The sequence below is a fragment of the Equus caballus genome, chromosome 15 (assembly GCF_041296265.1).
Source record: "Equus caballus isolate H_3958 breed thoroughbred chromosome 15, TB-T2T, whole genome shotgun sequence".
Lineage (NCBI taxonomy): Eukaryota > Metazoa > Chordata > Mammalia > Perissodactyla > Equidae > Equus > Equus caballus.
This window is the reverse complement of record NC_091698.1, coordinates 49,447,814-49,467,189: the sequence shown is the minus strand read 5'-3', so window position 1 is coordinate 49,467,189 and position 19,376 is coordinate 49,447,814. Positions and strand designations below refer to the sequence as shown.

The window sequence follows — 19,376 nt, the reverse complement described above, 5'->3', positions numbered from 1 at the left end:
TCGCATTTCTGCATGGGAGTTCCATGATGTTCAAGACACCTTTTAGAAAATATTCTTCGCCTTTACTTGGTCTTCAAATAGATTGTACTCATGTAAGACAACTATATGAAGTCAACAAGTTTGAGCACCAAACTGTGGTTGATACAAAGTTAGAAGCTAGAGCAAAAATTCCTCATTAGGTAATACATATAAAAGTAAAATTTGGGATGATGAAGTTTATTTAAATTATACCTTTGTTTATATTTATCTTTTAAATATTTCTTAGTATAATGTTATGAACTTTCTAGTAAATGTGAGCTTATAGACATGAGAGAAAGGTAAATATTTTTTACCCTTTTCTTGGTACCATTATTTTTGACAACTGGAGAATGTCTGATTCTATGTAGTCAGCAAGCTGTCGCATGGGAAATAGAACTCAGCTTCTTTGAACCCTATGCAGTAATTTTTCCCGTTTTATTTCCCAAGTCAGGATTCTCTTGCCATTTGGTGTTCTCTTCTTTAAAAAAAAATTCTTGAAGTTAAAACTTATTGTTGATTTATCTTCACAAGAAATTTTAGTGCCTTCAAGTGAATAGAATTTTAGAACTCAAAGCAACCTTAGATTCAGGCTTATCTATGTGGGAATTTGATTTGGGCCAGAGCTGGCATTGTGTATCAGTGGAGAAGAGGACTTTTTATCAGTAAATGGTACTGGGACAGTTGTTATTTGTTTGGGAATAAAATTTAGTCCCCTACCTCAAACTATACACAAAAATCAATTCGAGGTGGGTTAAATGTGAAAGTCAAAACTATAAAACTGTTAAAAGACAATTTAGGAAAAAACTTTTATGACCTTAGACTAAGGAAGAGTTTTTAAGTAAGATATAAAAGCAGAAACTGTCAAAGGAAGATTAAAAAAAGCCAATTACATTAAAATTAAGAACCTTTGTTTATCAAAAGATGCTATATTGAAATGAAATGAAAAATACAACAGGGAGAAGATGTTTAAAACACATATGATTGGCAAAGGAGTGACATCCAAAATATATGGCAAATGCCTTCAATCATTGAGAAAAAGATAATTCGGTAGAAAAGTGGGCCAAAGCCTTGAGAGGCACATTATGGCAGTGGAAACCTGACTCGTCGGTAAACATGAAAAGGCGTTCAGCCTCCTTTTTAAGTGGAGAAATGTAAATGAAACCACAATAAGATACCATTTCACACCCAACAGATTGGCAAAAATGAAAAGTCTAACAATTTCAAGTATTGGTGAGGATGTAGAACAAGTAGAATAGTTATAAACTGTGGGTGGGAGCTTAAATGGTACAGCCACTTTGGAAAATAGCTTGACGTTACTTCCCAAAGATACAGGCGTGCCAGACCTCACAACACACATCCAACAAAATGTACAAGCACCTGAAATACAAAATTCTTTATACAGTAGTGAAAAACTGGAAGCAACATAAATTTCCACAACAGTAGAATCGATAAACATATTGTGATATATACCAACTATATATAATGCTATATGTAAGTATATTGTGAAATATACTATAACAGTGAAGATAAATTACAGTGAAAGCATGAAAAAACGTGGATTAAAATCAGGAACATAAGGGGCTGGCCCCGTGGCCGAGTGGTTAAGTTCGTGCACTCCACTGCAGGCGGCCCAGTGTTTCGTTGGTTCGAATCCTGGGCGCGGACATGGCACTGCTCATCAAACCACGCTGAGGCAGCATCCCACATGCCACAACTAGAAGGACCCACAACGAAGAATATACAACTATGTACTGGGGGGCTTTGGGGAGAAAAAGAAAAAAAATAAAAATCTTTAAAAATCAGGAACATAATACTGAATGATAAAAGCAAGCATTGGAAGAATACATACAGTATGGCTCCGTTTATATAAGATTAAAAATCCCACAAAATAAATAGTATTTTCAAGGTTATAAAAATAGATAGTAAAACCATAAAGAAAGTTATGGAAGTGGTAAACACAAAAATCAGGATAATACTTACCTCTGAGGGAACTGAGAAGAGAACGGGATAGGGAACGACTCACAGGGGACATCAAAGGTAATGGTAATTTTCTTTTTCTTAAACTGGGTGCTGGGTTCACACATAATATCTTGTATGTGTTATGTCTCTAAAAAATTATTATGGGAGGCCGGCCCAGTGGTGCAGCGGTTAGGTTCACACATTCCGGTTCTGCAGCCTGGAGTTCGGATCCTGGGTGTGGACGTACGCACTGCTTCTCAAGCCGTGCTGTGGCAGGCATCCCACGTATAAAGTAGAGGAAGATGGGCACAGATGTTAGCTCAGGGCCAGTCTTCCTCAGCAAAAAGAGGAGATTGGCAGCAGATGTTAGCTCAGGGCTAAACTTCCTCAGGGAAAAGAAAAATTATCATGGAACATTTACAACATGAAAAAGGTGTGAAAAATAGTACAATGTACTGTAATTACTTCTTTAAATGAAACTACCAAACACTGGAAGACATGGGAAAGTGTATTTGTTTTTAAGGAACTGCACAACTGTAGTAGTAGAATTTGATTGCTCTTTGAGAAAAATATTTAATTGGGTTTTGAATTTTATTCCAAGAATTATTATATTTATGTTATAATAGTTGAAGGAAAGCTACTTCTTGGACTTGGTGATATACATCTAGGTCCTATGCTTTATGTAATGCTTGATTTCTTGTTTATATTAATATAGTTTCAATAAAATGGCTATTCCCTTGAAATAGATTTATTTACTTATTCAGCTACTTATTATTAGTGCATCTTCAAGGTGCAATTTAGAGAAATTTACAGAAATTCTGAAACAGACCTTAATTGTTAATGCAAGTTTTAAGATCTTGAAAATAATGAGAATAAATGGGTAAATAACTTCCAGTTCATTCATTTTACTTAGTGTGTGCTAAATATCATTTATTCTCTGTTTCCTGGTCAATCACAAATTACTTGATCTGCTAAAGCAAGTTATATACACAATTGTAATAAAATGTTGAGAGAAAAGTTTTAGTTCAAAAAACCTTTGTAAAACTATATAACAGAATACAGCAGATTTTTTTTGGGAAAGCTTTATTTTTAATTTATTTGTTTATTGAGGTAACATTGATTTATAGCATTATAAAATTTCAGGTGTACATCATTATATTTTGATTTCTGTGTGGATTACATCATGTTCACCACCCAAAGACTAATTATTATCCATCAATACACATGAGCCTAATCACCTCTTTACCCTCCTCCCTCCCCACTTGCCCTCTGGTAACAACCAATCTAATCTCTGTATCGATGTGTTTGTTTGTCGGTGGTGTTGTTTTTATCTTCTGTTTATGAGTGAGATCGTACAATATTTGACTTATTTCACTTAGCATGATACCCTCAAGGTCCATGCATGTTGTCACAAATGGCAAGATTTCATCTTTTTTATGGCTGAGTTGTAGTCCATTGTGTATATATACCACATCATCTTTATCTCTTCATCCCTTGATAGACATTTAGGTTGTTCCCAAGTCTTAGCTATTGTGAATAATGCTGCAGTGAACATAGAGGTGCTAGAGGTGCTTGTATCTTTACGCATTCATGTTTTAATAATCTTTGGATAAATACCCAGCAGTGGAATAGCTGGATTATATGGTAGTTCTATTCTTAGTTTTTTTGAGGAATCTCCATACTGTTTCCATAGTGGCTGCCCCAGTTTGCATTCCCACCAGCAATGTATGAGAATTCCGTTTTCTCCACATCCTCTCCAACACTTGTTATTTCTTGTCTTGTTAGTTATAGCCATTCTGACGAGTGTGAGGTAGTATCTCATTATAGTTTTGATTTGCATTTCTCTAATAATTAGTGATGTTGAACATCTTTTCATGTGCCTGTTGGCCATCTGTATATCTTCTTTGAAAAAATGTCTGTTCAGATCCTTTGCCCATTTCTTAATTTGATTGTTAGTTTTTTGTTGTTGAGATGTATGAGTTCTTTGTATATTTTGGATATTAAACCCTTATCAGATACATGGTTTGCAGATATCTTCTCTCAGTTGTTAGATTGTCTGTTCATTTTGTTGATGGTCCTTTGCTGTGTAGAAGCTTTTTAGTTTGACATAGTCCCACTTGTTTATTTTTTCTATTGTTTCCCTTACCTGGTCAGACATGGTTTTTGAAAATATGCTGCTAAGACTGATGTTGAAGAGCATACTGCCTATGTTTTTTTTCTAGGAGTTTTATGGTTTCAGGTCTTACATTCAAGTCTTTAATCCATTTTGAGTTATTTTTTGTGTATGGTGTAAGATAATGATCTACTTTCATTCTTTTGTATGTGGCTGTCTAGTTTTCCCAATACCATTTATTGAAGAGACTTTGCTTTTTCCATTGTATGTTCTTGGCTCTCTTGTCGAAACTTAGCTGTCCATGGATGTGTGGGTTTATTTCTGGGCTCTCAGTTCTGTGCCATTGATCTATATGTCTGTTTTTCTGCCACTACTATGCTGTTTTGATTACTATAACTTTGTAGTATCTTTTGAAATCAGGGAGTGTGAAACCTCCAGCTTTGTTCTTTTTTCTCAGGATTCCTTTGGCTGTTCAGGGTCTTTTGTTGTTCCATATAAATTTTAGGATTCTTTGTTCTATTTCTGTGAAAAATGTTGTTGGAACTTTGATGTGGATTGTATTGAATCTGTAGATTGCTTTAGGAAGTATGGACATTTTAACTGTGTTAATTCTTCCAATCCATGAGCGCATTCTATCTTTCCATTTCTTTGTGTCATCTTTGATTTCTTTCAACAATGATTTTTTAAAATTTATTTATTTATTTATTTATTTTGAGGAAGATTAGCCCTGAGCTAACTACTGCCAATCCTTCTCTTTTCGCTGAGGAAGACTGGCTCTGCACTAACATCCATGCCCATCTTCCTCTACTTTGTATGTGGGATGCCTACCACAGCATGGCTTTTGCCAAGCGGTGCCGTGTCTGCGTCCGGGATCTGAACCGGCGAACCCTGGGCTGCTGAGAAGCAGAACGTGTGCACTTAACTGCTGCGCCACTGGGCCGGCCCCTCAACAATGTTTTATAGTTTTTACTGTACAGATCTTTCACCTCTTTGGTTAAATTTATTCCTAGATAATTTATTCTTTTTGTTGCAATTGTAAATGGAATTGTATTCTTAATTACTCTTTCTGCTACTTTGTTGTTAGTGTATAGAAACACAACTGAGTTTTGTATGTTGATTTTGTATCCTGCAACTTGACTGTATTCATTTATTATTTCTAAAAGTTTTTTGGTGGATTCTTTAGGGTTTTCTATATTAAGATCATGTCATCTGCAAATAGTGACAGTTTCACTTCTTCCTTTCCATTTTGGATGTCTTTTATTTCTTTTTCTTACCTGATTGCTCTGGCTAGGCCTTCCAATACTGTGTTAAATAGGTGTGGCAAAAGTGGGCATCTTTGTCTAGTTCCTGCTCTTAGAAGGAAAGCTTTCAGTTTTTCTCTGTTGAGTGTGATATTAGCTGTGGGTTTGTCATATGTGGCCTTTATTATGATGAGGTACTTTCCTTCTATACCCATTTTATTCAGAGTTTTTGTCTTAAATTGCTGCTGTATCTCATCAGATGCTTTCTTTGCATCTATTGAGATGATCAGGTGATTTTTATTCTTCATTTTGTTAATGTGGTGTATCATGTTGATTGATTTACAGATGGTGAACCATCCCTGAATCCGTGAAATAAATCCTACTTGATCATGGTGATGATCTTTTTAATGTATTGTTGTATTTGATTTGCTAGTGTCTTGTTGAGGATTTTTACATTGATGTTCATCAGTGATACTGGCCTGTAATTTTCTTTTTTTGTGTTGTTCTTGTCTGGTTTTGGTATCAAGGTAATGTTGGCCTTGTAGAATGAGTTAGGAAGCTTCTCCTCCTCTTCAATTTTCTGGAAGAGTTCAAGGATAGGTATTAAGTCTTCTTTGAATGTTTGATAGAATTCACCAGGGAGGCCGACTGGTCCTGAACTTTTATTTTTTGGGGGTTTTAAATTACTGTTTCAATCCCCTTACTGGTGATTGGTCCATTCAAATTCTGTTTCTTCTTGATTTAGTTTTGGAAGGTTGTATGATTCTAAGAATTTATCCGTTTCTTCTAGATTATCCAGTTTGTTGGCATATAACTTTTCATAGTATTCTCTCATTATCTTTTGTATTTCTGAGGTGTCCGTTGTGATTTCTCCTCTTTTCACTTCTGTTTTTATTTATTTGAGGCTTCTCTCTTTATTTCTTGGTGAGTCTAGCTAAAGGTTTGTCAATTTTGTTTATCTTTTCAAAGAACCAGTTCTTCGTTATTTTTTTTCTATTGTTTTTTAGTCTCTATTTCATTTATTTCTGCTCTCATTTTTATTACTTCCTTCCTTCTACTCATTTTGGGCTCTGTTTGTTCTTCTTTCTCCAATTCCTTTAGGTGCACTCTTAGATTGGTTATTTGAGATTTTTCCTATTTTTTGAGGTAGGTCTGTATTACTGTAAACTTCCCTCTTAGAACCACTTTTGCTGTAGCCCATAAATTTTGGCATGTCGTATTTTCATTTTCTTTTGTTTCCAGGTATTTTTTGATTTATCCTTTGATTTCTTCAATGACCCAGTCATTGCTCAGTAGCGTTTTGTTTAATCTCCACATATTTGTGGCTTTTCCAATTTCTTCCTGTAGCTGATTTCTAGTTTCCTACTGTTGTGGTCAGAAAAGATGCATGGTATTATTTCAGTTTTCTTAAATTTATTGAGACTTGTTTTGTGGCCTAATATGTGATCTATCCTGGAGAACGTTCTATGTGCATTCAAAAGGAATGTGTATTATGTGGTTTTTGGATGGAATGTTCTCTATATCTCTACTAAGTACATCTGATCTAATGTGTCATTTAAGGCCAATGTTTCCTTATTGTTCTGCTGTTTGGATGATCTATCCTTTGGTGTAAGTGGAGTGTTAAAGTCCCCTACTATTATTGTGTTACTATTTCTCCTTTTTTTGTCTGTTAGTTGCTTTATATATTTAGATGCTCCTGTGTAGGGTCCATAGATGTTTCCAAGTATTATATCCTCTTGTTGGATTGTTCCCTTTATCATTATGTCGTGCCCATCTTTGTCTCTTTTTACTGTTTTTGTTTTAAAATCTATTTTGTCTGACGTAAGTATTGCTACCAAGCTTTCTTTTCATTGCTATTTGCATGGAATATCTTTTTCCATCCCTTCACTTTCAGTTTGTGAGTGTCTTTAGGTCTGATGTATGTCTCTTGTATGCTACATATTTGTGGGTCTTGTTTTTTTATCCAATCAGCTGCCCTATGTCTTATGGTTGGAGCATTTAGTCCATTGATATTTAAAGTAGCTCTTGATAAGTATGTACTTATTGCCATTTTGTTACTTTTCCTCTGGGTGTTTTAATAGTTCTCCATTCCTTTCTTCTTCTCTTCCTCTCTTCCTTGTGGTTTGATGGCTGTCTTTAGTATTATGTTTGTGTTCCTTTCTCTTAATTTTTTGTGTATTTATTATAGGCTTTGGTTTGTGATTACCATGAGGTTCATATATAATAACCTACATACATAGCAATCTATTAGTAAGTCAATGTCTTAAGTTTGACCTCTTGCTGAAAGGTCTACTCTTTACTCCCTCATTTTATGTTTTTGATAGCGTATTTAACTGCTTTTTTGTGCATGTGTGTCCATTACCCTCTTTTCATGGGAATAGATAATTTTAGTGACTTTTGTCTTTTGACCTTCATTTTAGCTTCATAAGTGGTTGATCTGCTACCTTTATTGTATATTTGCCTTTACCAGTGATTTTATTTTCTTTATTTTTGGTAATTTTCTTATTCCTATTTGTAGTCTTTTCTTTTCCACTTAAATAAGTCCCCTTAGCATTTCTTGTGAGGCCAGTTTATTGATGATAAACTCCTTTAGTTTTTGCTTGTCTGGAAAACTCTTTATCTCTCCTTACAGTCTGAATAATAACCTTGCTAAGTAGAGTATTCTTGGCTGTAGATTTTCTCCTTTCAGCACTTTACGTATATTGTGTCACTCCCTTCTAGCCTGTAAGGTTTCTGCTGAGAAGTCAGCTGACAGCTTTATGGAGTTTCCTTTATGTGTAACTTGTTGCCTTTCTTTTGCAGCTTTTAGAATTCTCTCTTTAATTCTTGACATTTTAATTATAATATTTCGTGGTGTTGACCACTTGGGTTCATCTTCTTTGGTGCTCTCTGTGCTTCCTGTGCTGGGATGTCTGTTTCCTTCCTTAAGTTAGGAAAGTTTCAGCTATTATTTCTTCAAACAGATTCTCTGCCCATTTTTCTCTCTCTTCTCCTTCTGGGACACATATAATATGGATGTTAGTGCACTTGATGTCATCCCAGAGGTCCCTTAGACTGCCCTCATTTTTTAAAATTCTTTTTTCTTTTATCTGTTTAGCTTGGGTGATTTCCTCTAGTCTTTTGTCCAGCTTGCTGATCTGTTCTTCTGTATCATCTATTCTGCAATTGATTCCCTCTAGTGAATTTTGTCATTTCCATTATTGTATTCCTCATTTCTGATTGGTTCTTTTTCATATTTTCCAATTCTTTGTTGAAGTTCTCACTAAATTCATCCATTCTCCTCCCAAGATCAGTGAGCATCCTTATGACTATTAGTTTGTGCTCTTTATCAGGTGGGTGGTTTATCTGTGTTTTGTTTTGGTTTTTTTCTGAGTATTTGTCTTGTTCCCTTATTTGGAACATATTCCTTTGTCTCCTCATTTTGCCTCTTTCTCTTTGCTTATATCTATGTACTCAGTAGATCAGCTACATCTGCTGAGCTTGCAGAATTGGCCTTATGTAAGAGATGCCTTATGGAGCCCAGCAGAGCATATCTATCTCGTCACCAGTTCCAAATATTCCAGGGGTGTCCCCTGTGTGGGCTATGTGTGTCCTTCTGTTCTGGCAGGGTTGCTCTTGCTGCTGGTGCATGGGAAGGCTAGGCTGTTCCCCAGGCTGGCTGAGTTATAATGCTCAACTGCGTGTGGCTGCTGTGGTCCCTTCAGTCACTTTATTGGGTGTGAGGAGCCCCACCACAGTTGTATGCAGAGTCTAATAGCACATTCTTGCTGCAGTTTTTATGTTAAGTGAGTAGGTCCCTAACTTGGCTGGTTGCTAGGCTCAGGGGCTTACAATTGCTGTAGGCCTCTGGCCTGCAAGGCTGTTGTCAGATTTCTCAGTAGTGCACCTTATTGGGGCCAGACCCAGGCATGGCAGCATACAATCATTTCAGGCATTGAAAGGTGGAGCCAATCCCCTATGTGGCTGTTTGAGAAGCACAAGTCTGCTGTAGCTGACAAGCCCCACTACCTGCAGCCCCCACACACCCCATCAATGCAGTCCTGCCCCAAGCACACTTCCTGACCCGCTGAAGTGGACCCACTTGCCCTGCCCCACACACTCTGCCAATGCAGACCCACCCCTCACATACATCCTGCCTCACAGAGGCAGACCCACTTCCCTTGGTTGCAGAGGTCTAACACATCCTGCCTTTGCAGGCCCACAAGTTTTCCGAGGGCTTGCTGTTGGGTGGGGCCAGTCCGTAGGGTGGGCTGCCTGCCCTGGCTGAGCTGGATTAAATTGGTACTCTAGTGGGTGGGGCAGACTCCTGTGCTAACGGGCCAGGGGAAGAACTCCAGTGGCATCTGCCAACGTCTGTCTCAGCAGGCCTGTACTAGGTCACAATAGTCGCTGCACCAATGTTTCAGTCCTAGTGGAGATGGTCCTAGCCTGGGGAGGTTTTGCCTTTCACTGAGATGCACCCAGAACCTATCATGTGAGCCTCTTTTCACCAAAGGACTGTGCACCTTTCTGATGATTTTAGGTTGCTTTCTGAAATGAGTGAATTTGTGTGTGGGCCCTTTAAGAGCAGGCTTTTTCCTTCCCTTATGTTTGATAGTTTTTCTGGTAGTATTCCCCATTGTTATTAATAGTCAGCAAAGCCAGGTGTTAATGACGCTTGTCTCAGTTGTGCTGAGTCCAAAATCTGCTTATTGTGGCAAAGTTCTGCTCAGATCCCCTGCTACCCCAGGGAATGCTTTGTACCTTAGGATTGCTCCTGGTCATGAAGTACCATGGCTAGGATGTGGCTTCTTCCTCTCCAGAAAGGAATTTCTGCCTGTTCCACCTCAGTCAGTACCATCCCTTTTTGTGGGGGTTCTTTTTAACCAACTTCCAATTCTCTCTCAGGGGTAATTGTTCCAAGGGTAGTTGTAAATTTGTTGTGTCTGTAGGAGGAGGTGAATTCAGAGTCTTTCTACAACACCATCTTCCCAGCAGTCGCAAATGTTTTGTTTGGTGATCCATTCTGTATGCTGTATACTCCAAATTATGTTGAAGTGAATAAATATTTTCATGCTTTCCTTAAAATTAGAAATCCAATCAAATAAAAATGTAGCTTTGACAATGATAGGTGAATGTAGTTAGGGCAATTACAAATTTGTCCTTTTAAATTGGATGAATTTGTCTTTTTTTCCTCTAATATTTCCCTTTAAAAAAGGCTGTAGCTCTCACCAGTTCTTAGAAATAGTGCGTGAGGAGATAATGTTAGCTCATGAGGAGAGTATGTTAGCTTTTCTGTGTGTCATTTAAATTTAATCTACAGTCTGGTATCAGCAGGGAGAAAATACATTTTAAAGGCAAAATAATGATGGTCTCTGTAAATGACGGTATCACCAGTGGTTAGTTAGAGCCTCAGGGTGAGTTCATAGCTGTCAGTGCTTTTATTTCATTTTAATAAAATCTTATTCTTTTTGGTTCTTGGTGGATTGAAGGAGTAGTTGCATAACTACGTATAAATTGCAAAAGGTTTTTTTTTTTTCCCATTTGGTATTAATCCTTAAAATACACTTCTTTGGAAGGTTGTGTTTTGTCTGTTGCACAATAAAATTCCTGACTTGTGATTGTTTTTCTTCCCATGAAATTAGGAGTGTACTTGGAAAATAGTTATAAAATGCTGCAAAGCTTTTCCACAACTCATTTTGTAGAATAAATACGTAAAAAGAATGCTTTCCAAATTAAGAAAAAAAGACATTGAAAATGAGAGGAACTTTTTTTGGGGGTACACATCAATCTTTCTTTGATATTTAGTGCTAACTCCAAAAGAAAGCTATGGAAAGTTGATTTGTATTTTAGTTCCATTTCCTCAGGGATAATGCAGTCTTTGTACCACTTCTAAAATTATAGTGTAGTCTATTTAAGTTCCCATTTATAATCCCATGGATATGTTAAAAGGCACACATCAAAGATAGGCCTCTCATATAGGTAGCTCATATCTTTGATTCACCGTGGGTTTGGGTTTGCCAGTATTTTGACTGCCCTTGTCTGCTTTTAGAATAAAAGGTAAATTAGCCTTACTGAAGGAATTGGAGAGTCTGCCATCTTTTTCTGGTCTTGGGAAGAGTTTGAATATTCAGAAAAATCTTTAAATCCATTTGGTTCTGGTTTGGGGAGAGATTAGAAAGATTTTTAATTATTGATATTTTAAAAAATATTGTGTCTCATTCAATCTCCTTTCTAAACAAGCCACACACTCACACCTAAATATACATGCTTTTTTTTTTCAGTCAGTTTAGTGTATATTCTTTAAGATAATTGTAAATTTTGGACATATTGACAAATATATTGGCATAAAGTATTCTACTACTTTTCAAAAGTTTTATTTTATGTGTACTTATGTCATTGTTTTAATTCCAAATTTTTGGGTGTGTGTGTTTCTTCTCCCTTTCTGTTTATTAATATTTCTAGATTTTTGTCTACTTTATAGCTTTTAGAAAACTACCTTTTGGACTTCATGTATGTGTGGCTTTTTAGTTGGAATGTATATAGTTTGACATCACTTTTTAAAAACTTCTTCAATCAGTAACATTTATTTAGGTTTTAAGTTAAAGGATCAAACATTAGATATCTTGGAATGTCATTTCTGCTCTTAGTCCTGGGATCCCTGGTATGAGCAGTTTTAGACAAAGAAAAAGATGATCATGGATCACACACATCGGTCCACTTTGTGGCTGATTTTGCTAGATGCATAATATTTCACCATCTAAAATTTAAATAAGTGCTTTCAGCTGAGGAAAAAATTACTCAAACTGAATGTTTCTTTGACTTTGGGTTTGTAATGCCTTTTTAAAGAAATGTAATTAGTTTCCTTTTTTAAGAATTTTACCTTAGAAAAGTGGAAACTTTTAGAATTTTGTGCCTTCGTATTTGAACATCTTAGCCTTTGTAAATTTAGGACTGTGTTGTTATTTAATGTTGTTTAAGATTCATCTGAGTCTTTAAAATAGTTATGAATAAGAACATGGTCTTATCTTAGCCTATAAGAAGCAAACCTCATTTAAAGAATATTCAAGGTTCAGGCAGAAGCCATGTGTATTCCTGTCTTTACTTTTGTCCTTCCCGCTACCCAGTGTTCCTGACTGTGGTGATCATGGCTTATTCAAGGAAGGGGACGCTTTACTTAAAAGGCTGAGGGGTAGCAGGAAACGATTTCCAAGGCTGGTACTGTGCGTCAGCTCAGAACCTGGTAGTTTGTCCTGCCTTATTGCACTCAAAAACTCTAGCCATGAGCCAGAGAGCCACTTTGAGAGATAAATTAGGGGTGGCTGATAGCATAATGAAAGCTTTCTAAACATTAATTCAAATTATAGCTTGTTTTAAAAAATCAGATATTCACAACTCTTTTTAGGAGTATGGTGTTGCATAAACATGGTGTTGCACTGCATTCCTGTTCTTATGCAGTCTTGTATATAGTTTGTAAAATGACTCTGACCAATACAATAATTGCCTACCCAAATTTGTTGAGTCTCTGTTTTTAATTTCTACTTCTACTTTTTATCTTCAAATTTTATTTTACTGCTTTCTTTTAACACAGATTTATTTATTTTTTATTTATATATACTTTTTTGAGGAAGATTAGCCCTGAGCTGACTACTGCCAGTCCTCCTCTTTTTGCTGAGGAAGCCTGGCCCTGAGCTAACATCCATGCCCATCTTCCTCCACTTTATACATGGGACGCCTACCACAGCATGGCTTTTTGCCAAGCAGTGCCATGTCTGCACCTGGGATCCGAACCAGCGAACCCAGGCTGCCGAGAAGCGGAACGTGCGAACTTAACTGCTGCGCCACAGGCCTGGCCCTAACACAGATTTAAAGGAAATACAATATTTTCAATTGCAGATACACCTAGGAAGGACTTATGGCCAGATCCTCATGAAACTAAATTGCCAGACCAGGTAGATTTTATTCATTCTAGCTTTCAAAGTTGTCTTTTTGTTGTTGTTGTAAATTTGGGCACTTAATTAACGATGCTTATTTTCCTGGCAGCTTTTGTTTTAATGCTCCCTGTTCTGTATCAGTCTCTCCCACCCATCCTTGGCGAAAAGTACTGTTGGGAAACTTCAGCTTCTAAAATGTAGTTATTTTCTTTCCCGGTTGAGCTAAATAGTTTCTAGGATCCTTTCCCCAAATCCCATAGTTCTGTGGTTAGTTTAAAATTATCATGTATGGTATTTGATCAAATGAAGTCATGTGAAGTGACAGGTAAAGTTACTTATGTGTTTTTCTTGGGATTATGAAAGCGAGTAAGCTCGTGCTCAGCTGCTTTTGTTTTTCTTTTACCACAAGCTTCTTAGAAGATGAAAGTGGGTAATGTTTAAAAATTTAGTTTACCTAGTTGTATAGATTATATTCAAATGTTTAAAAATCATGCAACCCTCATATCACATAGAGAATGGAATTCAAATGATTTTAGGGATGAGTTTATTTAAGTGACTCAGTGGGTAGCATTTTTAGTAAACACATTAGATTTTAAGCCTCACTTCTTGTAGTAAACTCTTTGGAACCATTCCTGAGATTATTCACTAAAGACTGACAATTGAAACATCTATGATTCTTCCTGCCATTAAAGACTTCTGTAGTCATTTTAATCATAGACTATTAGAGCTGTGTAGGGACTGATTCAAACAGGTCAAGCAGAAGGGTGGGGTGGGATAAGGCATCTCAGGTTCTAGTAAATGAAAGAGCATTTTGAGTAGACATTCATGGTTGGATCAAAGATTGTGTGTATAGGGTGAAGGTTTTGGAGTATGGAGGTGGGAGATGGCGTTGGAAACCACTGTCGGTTTATGAAGAGCCTTCACTGCAGTGCTTTGTGTATATTGGGGGACCATCAGAGACTGTACACAGGGAAATGTGAAAGAATGACTTGGGAAGCAGTGAGGTGAATGAAAACAGGGAGACTTGATATGATGTTAGCACAAGCAGGAAGTGCAAGCAGTGGGTAAGCGCCTCAACTAGGGCAGTGACTGCAAATGGTAAAGAGAAATGGATTCAGGGAACACTTCAGAGGTAAATGATGTGGGACTTGACATTTGGATGGAGTGGGAGAATGTTGTAGATGTTCAACAGATGTTTGTGGCTATTTTGATGTGTTTTAATATATAATAGAAAGTAAATCAGAATATATTGCCCTGAAATACCCTATACATTTTCTGCACAAGTAGGCTTTTTTTTTAAAAAAGAAGAAAAATGAATTATAGTCTAAAGTAGCCTACCAAAATTAATAACATGATTTGCTTCATGTTCTATAAAACATTCTAGACTTGTTTATATTTTACTTAGTTTATATCTATAAAAGCTTAAGATTTTAAAAAATGAAAGTAATTATTTAATAAAAATTTTAATCAGGTTTCCCAATGAAAAGAAATTGTTGAGGGGTAAAAAGAAAAAATGGAAAGAGCTGACACATTGCTAGAATTTCAAAACACCCACATTAAAAATAGGCCTTTTGTAAACTTCCTTAATTTTTCCATAATGAATATTTTTTACAGTAAGAACAGAAGTTTTTACCTACTGAATTTATACTGAATTCTAGTCTGTTAAAACTCAAGGTGAGTAAAACATATCTTAACACCAACAGTTATTTTAAATGGTTGGGATCAGAAAAGGTTTTGATGTATGAAAATATAGTTGTATCTCAAGATACTTTAATGAAGTATAAATAGAAAAACTGGGCATTTTCAGTGTATGTCCAATCCCAGAGTGGTAATTAACTTGCTGTACTGGAGAGGTTGTTGATGTCTCCAGAAAGGTCTCATTTAAACTGATGAAGTAGATAGATGGATGGTGGTATATAGGTATATATATATATATCTATATAGGTATATAGGGAGTTGCTCTATATAAGATTCTGTTAAAAAACCAGGGGCTGGCTCGGTGGTGTTGTGGTTAAGTTCATGCGCTCTGCTTTGGTGGCCCAGGATTCGCTGGTTCAGAGGTTTGGATCCCTGGCACAGACCTGCATACTCCGCTCATCAAGCCATGCTGTGGCAGCATCCCACATACAAAATAGAGAACAATTGGTGTGGATGTTAGCTCTGCAGGTGACAGTCTTCCCCAAGCAAAAAAAAGAGAGGAAGATTGGCAACAGATGTTAGCCCAGGGCCAATCTTCCTCACCAAAACCAAAACCAACCCAAAACAAAACAAAAACCAAAGATCTGCATTACGTAGATTACTTTGTTGTACTCTAAAGCTTATTTGTTTTAAAAACACGATGATAGTGATAATAAAAAGGCTATTTGACTTTTAGAAATGGCCAATTTCAGCTGGGTTCTAGTTAGACTTTTTAAGGTGCCTTTCAATAAGTCTTAGTATGGAGGCAACTCTCATTATCTTTGCTAACATGGGGGAAAACAGTGGCAAACGTAATTCAAAGTGGTGGATACTGTAATAGTTTCTACGTTGAGATATATTTACTACTTGCAATTTGAATATGGATGAAGACCTTCATAACGGGAGTTTCATCCACACGAAATAAGAAGATCCCTCTGTGACAGCAAACAACAAACAAAAAGCTTTGCTTGAGAGATTTGATGAAAATTTCCCTCCCCAGAGGTTCTCAGTTTTTAATCACAGTAAGAAATTTTTAGGGGAAAATAAGTGGAAAAGAAGCTAGCCATTTCCAGGAGATTAGTGAATTTTGGATATCAAAATTGGAGGACTCAGTTCTCTTCTTAGAGTTATTTTTCCTGTTTCTCTTTCCAATGTCCGGTTGTCTCTCTTAAGCATAATAAGAAAGTATCTTTTAACCAGTTAATTGATAACTTTGCTTTTTTCTTTGATTCCTAGAGAAATGGGAGGCATATTGTATCTTTTTTTCCTTTTTTATGTATAGATAATAATTATGGTACTTATACATGCCAGATTTGTTAGACTTTTAAGTCTAAGTTTATATTTAAATTGTTTTAATACTAAAATTTTGGATCAGTTCTTCTTAGTTATATTTTTGTCGTAATTTTGGGTTATAACCTCATTGTATTTTTTACTTGCTAGATACACACAAATCCATGTTTTTGTCTGTCTACTGAGAAGAGCCAGTTCTTACCATTAGAGATAAATCTGTGGCACCAGTTGAATCCTGGAGATAGTTTTTCGTTGTTAGTCGACAAATATATTTTCCGTGTTTTCTCTACACACTCTGAAATGGAAATGAAGTGTACTTTAAGGTAAGATTGCCTGCTGAAATGAGATTAAGTAATGGTATTTGTAACCTAATCTCTCAGCCATTCACAAATGCTTCAGTAGAAACCATTGTACGATGAAACTGCATGGGTGAAATAGGAGTTGCATGATGTGTGTATGTGTGTTTCTGGAAAACATTTGACTTTGGAAACTTATGTCTTAATAGTGATTGCTCCCATATGTGGTGTCTTTTACCGTTGTGTTCAGAATGTATTTTCCATCCAACAGTAACCAGGATGATTAATTTGAAACCAACTACGTTTTCTTAATCTTTTTTCTTAGCTTTTAAAATTTTATTAAAGTCTTAAGCTCTGGCTTAGACTAAACTTGTATAACTCCTCATTCTTATAAAAATAACAGAAAATATACCATAGGGAAACTGAGGAAGCGAGGTATTACAATAAACATCTGGTGTAAAGTTAAAATTATTCCACTAGTTTTGTTGAAGCAGTCATTAGCAGATTATATGCCTTTGTTTCAGTTTTTTAAATTATAGAATACATAAGCTGGATGTATATAACTAGATGGACAAAATTATACAGAGTATGTTCTCTGATTGCAATAGTATTAAATTAAAAATCGATAACAAATATGTACAAAAATCTCTAAATATTTTGAAATTAAACAACACGTTTCCAAATAACCTATAGCTCAAAGAGAAATCATAAGGGAAATTAAACACCATTTTGAACAGAATAATACTGAAAACACAAGATAAAAATTTGTGAGCTGAAGCTAAAGCAGTCCTTAGAGGGAAATTTATATTAAATGCCTATATTTAGAAAAGAAGAAAGCTATAAAACCAATGATCTATGCTTCTACTTTAGGAAGATAGACAGGAGCAAATTAATCCCAAAGCAGACAGAAAAAGGAAATAAGAAGACTAAGACTAGAAATCAGTGAAATAGAAAATAGACAACAAAGAAAATCAACAAAGCCAAAAGTTGGTTCTTTGAAAAGATTAATAAAATTGATAAACTTACTAAGGCTTATCAAGAAAAAAAGAAAAAACACAAATTATCAGTAGCAGAAATGGAAGGGGAGATATCACTACTGATCTTACATACCTTAAAAGAATAATGAGGGGCCGGCCCGGTGGCGCAGCAGTTAAATGCACACATTCTGCTTCTGGCGGCCCGGGGATCCCTGGTTCAGATTCTGGGTGTGGACATGGCACCACTTGGCATGCCATGCTGTGGTAGGCATCCCATGTATAAAATAGAGGAAGATGGGCATGGATGTTAGCTCAGGGCCAGTCTTCCTCAGTGAAAAGAGAGGGATTGGCAGTAGTTAGCTCAGGGCTAATCTTCCTCAAAAAAAAAAAAAAAAAGAAATATAAAGAACCAATTTTTTTGTTATAATAAATTTCCATAGCAGAATTATATGCTTTTTGTCAAAAATCAGGGAAATGTTGTACATTTCTATAAAACAAAGTATTGTCATTGCCTGATAACTTATTTAAAGTATTATATGTCAACTTTAATTTTATTTGTATCCATTCAAATTAGCTTATCCCTTTAGTGTGAAAGACTAATATTGTATCTTAAATAAATCAAATTGTGGGATTAGTGAATTTTGAATTTTTTTAGTATTGATAAAAGTGAAAAAACAACCCACTTCAACAGCACTGTACTTTTTCAGGCTCTTTATTATGAGTAGTATTATGGTGCATTGTTGCTCTCAAGCTAAATGTGTTGAAAAAGGTAATAAATATTTTATATATCTTATTCAGTAATTGAATGCTAGTTTAGGGTAACCGAATTAATTGTATTTTATATTAAAAAATTAAATGTTCTGTTTTTGACTTACTAGTGCAAAGTTTCCTTTAGGGTGTTAACTTTATTTTCAGCTCTTTTTCAGTTTATAATTTGGAGTTTTCAGATATTCCTGTGATAATACATTGAATTTCTGATTTGCAGTAATCATTTTCCGGTTTTTTTTTTTTTACTTTGATCCTTATTGCTCATGAAGTAACAATAGTTGAAAGATCAGCAGCCTGAAACCATTTTCCTAAAGATCAGTCTAAGTATAATAGCTATTTTTAATTGAAGATATTTATCACATTTGCATCATTCCATTTGTAATTCAAAGCATATAGCTCACTCTTTTAAGCATTTTGGCAATTTTAGATTTATTTGGGATGTCTTTGGTTTCATTGGCTAAACATTTAACATTTGACCATACAAAATAAAAATGAAACCTAAAATACTGAGTACTTTCTCAAAAGGTGCTGTGTATTAGAACATATGTTGACAGCCTTTCTCTGTATAGGACCAGATTGCAATTATTTTAGGCTTTGTAGGCCATAGAATCTATGTCATAATAACTCAGATCTGCTCTCGTAGTGCAAAAGCAACTGTGGAGAGTATGTAAGCAGATGCACATGGCCGTGTGTCAGTAACGCTTTATTTACGAACACAGGTAGCAGGTTGGACTTGGACTTAAGCATTTTAGTTTGCTGATGCCTGTATTAGAGTAAAAGCTAAGTTGCTTAACAAAACAACCCCAAAATGCAGGGCTTGAACAAGACAGAATTTATCTCTCTGTCATAATAGTCCAGAGTTGTAGGTGTGTTCTCCTTCGTAAAGTAATCCAAGTGCTCCAGCTAATGGAATATCTCTGCCATCCTCATGTTTAGCTTGCAAGTTAGCTTCATCATTGGTATTTCCAGTTGGTGGGAAGGAAATGAGGAAGAGAATCCAGGATAACTGTCTTGTACATATCACTTCCATTTATATCCCGCTGAAAAAGATTAGACATATGGCTACACTGAATTGCAATGAAGGCTGGAAATGTAGTCTCCAGCTAGATAGACAAACGTTGTTA

The 19,376-nt window shown here is 35.9% G+C and overlaps 1 protein-coding gene across 2 annotated transcripts in view; it reads left to right on the top strand.

Moving 5' to 3' along the window:
* APLF (aprataxin and PNKP like factor) overlaps positions 1 to 19,376 on the top strand; it is a 90,645-nt gene that overhangs the window by 20,097 nt on the left and 51,172 nt on the right. For both annotated transcript variants that reach the window (XM_001491969.5, XM_070235363.1), the window contains one exon: positions 16,362 to 16,534. In XM_001491969.5, the coding sequence (XP_001492019.1) occupies positions 16,362 to 16,534 (173 nt within the window). The remainder of the gene's footprint in view (positions 1 to 16,361; positions 16,535 to 19,376) is intronic.